The following is a 6,944-nucleotide window of genomic DNA, read 5'->3' on the forward strand; positions in this document are numbered from 1 at the left end:
CAATGCATGTGATCTGCAAGCTAATACGATGATAACCTTTTTAAGTAACTTTAATACTCGTGTACACTTTTAAGAAGGGTGTATCGAAGCAAAACTAGTAAAACTAACAGTTGAAGTTCAAGAAAATGAACAGGCGGAGAGGAGTTACTAGAAAGTAGAAGCCCACATAATTCAGATAGACAGCTTAATAATTCTGAATCCTAGGACCTCTGGTGAATGAAACGATGTCAAATAACAACGAAGAGATTCCAAATTAATAGCATGATGCAAAATGCAGTAAAGATGAGCACAGTTAGAGAGACCACATCGGCAACACATTTCTAGTTCTCAATGGCAACTAACATATATTGTTCGCGCAGCGATGTACATCCAAACAGAATAACATACTGCATCACAGGTCCCTACTGCCACCTTTCACCACACATCAGAACATTACTGGTTCCCAGTATTAGGCAATTAGCCTCTCACCTTCGAACCGAACGTACTAACTAGAGCGTGCTCCGAAATTCACAGAAAGCCCACGGCAATCACAATGGGAAGCACAGGGAGCAGAAGGGTGCGGCATTGGGCCAACAGTGACGGGCTGGAGCCGCTTGGAGTTGGAGTGGCGGTTGAATTTTTGGTGCTAATCTTGCTGCTGTAAGAAAGAAGAAGGAAAACAATAGTTATAGTGCAAACTGTTGATCAGACCAGTAGGTGGGCATGTTCATCACATTTGCAAAGAGAGATCAGAGAGTTTTTTCTTACCCGGCTGCCATGTAAACACAAGTGTCATAACCTGCAAGCAAGCAATACAAAATCATTGAAAAGATTATCCAGCTGACACTAAAAGCAACATCGACAGTAACATTAAACCAACAAGTACAAGCAAAAACTGGTCACACTTCACAGCTCATAGGAGAACACTAGAGTAGTGATGCAGAGGCAACACACGAGGATCACAACTGGTTTAGCCATATCTTGTACTAATTCATTTCATCTAGCATTGCGTGAAGCAGCATGCGACAGCACCCATCGGTAAGCTATATATTAAATTGTAACTCCATGATCAAACTTCCATATTAAATTGTAACTCCATTATCAAATTGAGGCCATTTATATTATAAAAATGTCTATGCATGTTTTTTTCTTCTTATCAGAGCATAAGTCGATTCATGCAGAACTAGCAAATAAGAAGATTATGCCTGTGAATCCTATGAAATGTTATAGCATAATTGGCGTACAAAATGAATCGATCATATCTCAAAACTGATGATGCACATGCCATTTTTCTAACCTAACAGATTTTAGCTAGAAGCGGCAGAGGGGAGAAAACGTAATAAAATTATTAAATTCATGATCAGGCATTCAAAAGTCAAAAGTTTATGTTATTACAGTAAATTCAGCAATGCACTATCTTCTCTGTAGTCTCTAGACAAAAAGAAACTCAGTTAACACCTGATAACTGTGTATATATTCTTCAAAAGAAATACCCAGCTACATGTCCAGAAATACAGCTAGCATTATATCAATGGACTTACAGTTGCAATTTCAGTCAAGGACCTGGATAACTACTATCATAAACACTGTAGTCAGCACATATTGTCTGCAAGTGTAGGCTTACAATTGGCTAGTTTTCAATATTCAGACTACATCCAAAGCCAGTAATGATGCAGAGATATTATACTCCAGTGCAAGCATTCCTTACATTATCAATGTAGTTGTTGTAAGCACAGGATACTTACTTGGATCTTTCGTCGTCCTCATTCCAGCACCACCAAATCCACAGGCCACATCAGTGGCTCCATTTTGCTGATAATAGCTGTTGAACGCATATGAAGCATGTGAAACCAATGTGTCGGGCTGGTAGCAGGGTTGGCTTGGCTGAATAGCAGAGCAATCGACATTGCCTGGACCGCATGCCCAATTCAAGCCATTCTGCAGAGCCGTCTCCGAGACATTGGTTGAAGCAACACACCAAGTACCATTTGAACGGTTTCCTCCAGTCATGATGTCCACATTTCCTCGGCCAGTCCAATCTATGCTGTAGATGGAGCTTTGGTCTGGAGAGAACAGTCCCCAGTTCCTCTCGGACTCGATGCCCGGCTTCCTGTTCTCATTGAACAAGGAGAAGATGTAGACATCTATTTCTTCCCCAGGCTTGGCAGGCGTGCCGCTGTCATTGACAACATGGCGTATCAGATTGGTGTTGTAAGTCTGAGCATTGTCCGGAGTCGCCCCGGTCTCCTTGGGAGCTCCCTTGTGCGGCCATCCCGTCTCGGTGATCATGATCTTGAGTGTCTTGAAGTTCAAAGCCATGAGCGCGAAGAAGATGGAATCGACCTGCGCATCAAACATGTTTGTGTAGACCAATCCGGTGTTGGGATCAATCACGCCCTGGGACTGCGGCGAGAAGAGGGCGTAGTTCAACGAGACATTGCTGGGCGAGTTCTGGTAGGCGTAATAGGGGTACAGATCGACCATGAATGGCGCCTGGTTCTCCACGAGGAACTCCAGCATGGGCTTGAGGAAGTGCGCGTAGCTGCTGTTGAACGCCCCCGCGGACGGCGGGAAGGAGCGGGAGAGCACCCCGAGCGAGTGCGTGCTGGAGATGGTGATCTTCTTGTGCAGGCCGACCTTCTTGAGCGCGGCGTGCACATTGCGCATGGCCGGCACGACGAGGGCGGAGACGTTGATGGGGCTCTCGGTGATCTCGGCGCCGACGGTGATGTGGGTGATGGCGGTGGCCGGGTAGTAGGGGAGGATGCTGTTCTTGAGCCAGGTGTCGACGTTGGACTGGTACTGCGAGAAGGCGAGGAGGTCGGCGTTGGGGACGCCGACCATGAGCTCGACGCTGGTGTTGGCGAAGGCCTTGATGACGTCGGCGTTGGTGTCGTAGATGCGCACGTACTTGATGGACTGCTGCTGGATGAGCTGCGCCACCTTGTCGGGCCCCGGCAGGTCGTCGGCGTTGCGGCCGTAGCAGATGCCGGTCTTGCCGCCGTGGCAGTGCCCTGCAAAAGCCCCACATCAGGATTCAGGGGCGCGCAATCTCTCTTTATTTTAGCCACCATTGATGCGTCCATTTAATATTCTACAAATTCCATGCCAGAAAAACAAAGAATCTGAAGGTCGGGTAGTAGATAAAGGTCATGGGACATGGGGATTAGATCATTGGATTTCCCCCAAAAGAACATATTCGTCGGACACCATCACGGCACCATACACATTGCAGGTACTCTAGCTAGCACCCAGCGGGAAGCAAGGCATCTGGCACTCGCCGTCCACTTAACTAAGATTTCACATTCCAAAAGGGCAACCACTACTATTATCTAGTACCAGAAGACGAACTGAAGGAGCATGTGGTTCAAGGACTCACCCACGAGCAGCAGGAAGAGGAACGCGGAAACCGCCGCCGCATGCCGCCCCGCCATTGGCGTCCCAGCACCGAGCTGGGCCTCCTCCTCGCTGACAAGGCCTTGCTCTTGCCGTCCGCGCTCCTGTGCTGGCTACGCGGCCGGGGAGTGTGCCCGTTGAGTGGAGTGGAGGGGAGGGGAGGATGAGAGAGGAGGAGGGCTGATGCCTGACGCTGGCCACGGGGCGCAGGCGGCGCAGCGGAGCAGACGTGGAATGGAGTGCGCGCGTGACTGTCGCGGGCGGGCGGAAGCGGACGCGGACGCGAGGGGGTGCGTTATAAAATAGGGTTGAGGGTGTTTAAACGGAGGTCGCACGGGTCCGGAACAGAAACGGAAGGGGGGAGGGGAGGGGAGGGGAGGGAGCCGATGGACCGAGCAGCAGCAGCGGGGAATTTCCTGAGGAAAAAAAAGGTAGGAGCAGCGAGGAATGTTCGCTTGGACAGGGACCACACGGCTAAAGGTTGACGCGTGAGCTCACGGGGTCTTGGTAAAAAATGACCTTGGAACCATTGGCTCGTGTCGAGTGACGTAGCTAATAATTCGTGAGGAAATAGCTAACCTGATTTGTTTCCTGCCAGTGATTGCATTTTCCAAAGATCTTGGCTTTAACTATCGGTAATTGTAGCTGGCGAACGTTCGCTACATGGAGGTGGCAAATGAACCATCTTTCATGGCACTTTGAGTTGTGAAACGAGATCAAGCGACGGCTATTTTAAACGAAAATTGCCTTCTCGGAGAGAAAATGTCATGTCGCCTGAAGAAACTGCCACCTCACCTACTGCCACACAACTAAAAAATGCCATGTGAACGTCTGCAACTACCACCCTCCCTGGCGAACGTTTGCCGGGTAAGGGGGTCCTTAATTAAAGGTCTCACGTGGGCGGTGGGATTTCATAGTGGCTTAAATCTTACTACGACGCTTTGAAATACTCCTACCGGTGAAACTTATATGAACCACCTCTTACATGGATGTTGAAAAAGAAACTTATACTCCCTCCATCAAAAAATAAGTGTCGGTGATTTAGTATAGACCCTCCAACACTTAATTTTGTGACGGAGGGAGTATGAAAGTTCTTCAACACCGATGTGAAAACATGTGTGGATGTCAACTAATTTGAAAAGCCTCACTAAAAAGCTAATTCGAAAAGACTAAAGCCTTTCCAATAAAAATACACATGAAGTGCACACTTTTTTAGAATCATGCAAGAAAGGAAACACAACCACTTCAACAGCTACAAGTCCAACAAAACAAAGCTAAATACAACCTAAAACGACAAGACAAGACACAGAAGCTCAACATGATGACCACCACTAAGAAGCAGCTAAGGAAGGATCGGTCGTCCTAAGCTTGCCATTTCCCATTGCTGGTTTCATGGCTTGTCACTATAATGTTGCTTTATGTCGCACAATTGTGACTTCTTCACCTCTCTTGAGTTATGTTGAGACCATCGCTGGTCAATGAACGACACACCAGAGTTTCGGCTCGGATTTCGGTTATGAGCATGTTTACATCCGCGGTGGCAACATCGTAGCGAATATTATTCAGCTTCCTCTTGAGCCTGTGTGTATGTGTTAAAAAACTGAATATTGATCGAAAGAGACAACATTTTAGTCCATAGTATTCAACCTTAAATCACAACTAAAACCAACCATTTTGCATGTATCATTTGTTTGGCATAATCCCGTCACTAGAGATAGAAGATCTGATGGTTGACCGTTGAAGAAAGTACTTGGGAGGCATGATTAGGCGGTGCTAGTGGGCGTTAGTGAGATACTTGAGTACTATATTTTCTTCTACCCAAAATCCCCTTGATATGTTTCTGTTTTGAAAAGCTAGAAAAATGCAAAATTCATCCAATAATTTTTCGCTTGCTCCATACCTAATTAACAGTCAAGGTCTAACTCGTGGACAAAATTAGTGCTATGAAACTATTTGTGGCAGGGCGGTGAGCTTAAGTGCAATCATTCGAATGCAAATATCTCTTAATTATGACTGTAGGATTAGAATGGATATATTATGAGCCGATAAACCATTTTACTCATATGTCAATTTCCTTTTTATTCTTATTATTCCTTAATTTCTCAAGGACGAGAAAAACTTATGCTCGGGGGAGTTGATGAGTCGATATTTCGTCACTTTTGTAAGCGGGTTTTGAGTTGGTTTTCATAGGGTTTTCGATATTTCTCACGCCTTTCTAACACTAATACTTTGAGAAAGAAAACAACTTAGTTTTGCTATTGATGTGCAGGAATAAATATATTTGGAAGAAAACCAATCAATATCCTGTCAAATAAAGCCATTTGGAGCAACTTATTCTTTAGACAAAAATTCAACCGAGCAACCAGAGGGCAAGACGACGCATGGTACGAACGCTCCCGCGTGTATTAGCGGTCATACCACACGGCGTGAGCACCACTTCATGAATCCAAGCAACTTTCGTGAAGGGGCATCGACCATCACAGACAAAGATGCGCCACCAGCCCACCACACCATCGAGAACAGAGAGGGACGAGATCCATAGAAGAAGAATCGTCGGAGATCCATTCCTTCTCTTCTACCCATCTCCATTTTCATTCACCGCAACACCACCATAGGGAGAGGAATTCTAAGTTATAAGATTAGGGTTTGTAACTCTATTCATACTCATCTTGAGAGCGAGACGTGTTTAATCATTCATCTTATTACGGATATTTGTGACATTATTGAGATGATTTTCCTTAGTCTGGTTACCGTTAAGTTTGGTTGTTCCCTTCTCATGCGCGAGTAATTCCCCAAGCCATAGGAGATGTACGGGATTGGTCTTCATTCGCGTCTACTCTATATGTCAGCATTTATGATTATAACTTTATGATTGTTAAGTGAGTTATTTATCTGTGGTCCATGTAATGTGTGTCGTCCAATATAAGGGCCCATGCAACATGATTTGAAGACCTGCACAGGTAAACACATATTTTTTAGTAAATATGTGACCTCCAAGTGACAAATGTTAATAAGGAGCGAAGACAATATGAGATAACGGTGTTCCACGAAACCTAATGCATTGTTCTGGTTTTTATGACCTTAGTTGCGGAAGCGACCATGTCATGATGACGTTGACGCAGAACTATAAGGGAGAACGAATCTGGCGTGAAGGAGTTTGAAGAATTAAGGGTGATTCGCCTACCAAACAAACATTTGAACGAATCTTGCTGAAAACGTCTTCTTGTTTTCTTCTGCTCCTTGTTGGGTTAGACACTCTTACTTATCGAAAGGACTACGATTGATTCCCTATACTTGTGGATCATCAGCCATCATCACGTTCGCCCAAGTCAATTTCGTCCAATACGGCTTGGGCGGCCTTAGCCCACTGCAGAAAATCGTCTGCGTTAAGCGCGGGCCCCGGGGCGGACGCTGGCACGGGCACGGGCGCATCCATCTGCACAGCCTCCGCCTCCATCTGCGCAACCTCCTCCAACGCCTTGTCCATCTCTGCCCACAAGGGGACCAGAGGATCCTCTTCCTGCTCCTCATCAATGACGCCAAAATAGAAGACTAGGGGTGCGCATGGA

At 46.1% G+C, this 6,944-nt stretch overlaps 1 protein-coding gene across 1 annotated transcript; it reads right to left on the bottom strand.

Moving 5' to 3' along the window:
• Positions 1–317: 317 nt before the first annotated feature.
• LOC125544654 (O-Glycosyl hydrolases family 17 protein) lies at positions 318–3,666 on the bottom strand. The gene is made up of 4 exons (XM_048708397.2): positions 3,359–3,666; positions 1,725–2,993; positions 748–778; positions 318–637 (listed from the first exon to the last, which is right to left on the bottom strand). The coding sequence occupies exons 1-4, from the start codon at positions 3,411–3,413 to the stop codon at positions 508–510; spliced, it is 1,485 nt and encodes a 494-aa protein (XP_048564354.2). The 5' UTR covers positions 3,414–3,666; the 3' UTR covers positions 318–507.
• Between the last annotated feature and the right edge of the window lie 3,278 nt (positions 3,667–6,944).

This window comes from Triticum urartu, chromosome 3A (genome assembly GCF_056163025.1).
Source record: "Triticum urartu cultivar PI428250 chromosome 3A, HENAU_Tu73, whole genome shotgun sequence".
In the NCBI taxonomy this organism is placed as follows: domain Eukaryota; kingdom Viridiplantae; phylum Streptophyta; class Magnoliopsida; order Poales; family Poaceae; genus Triticum; species Triticum urartu.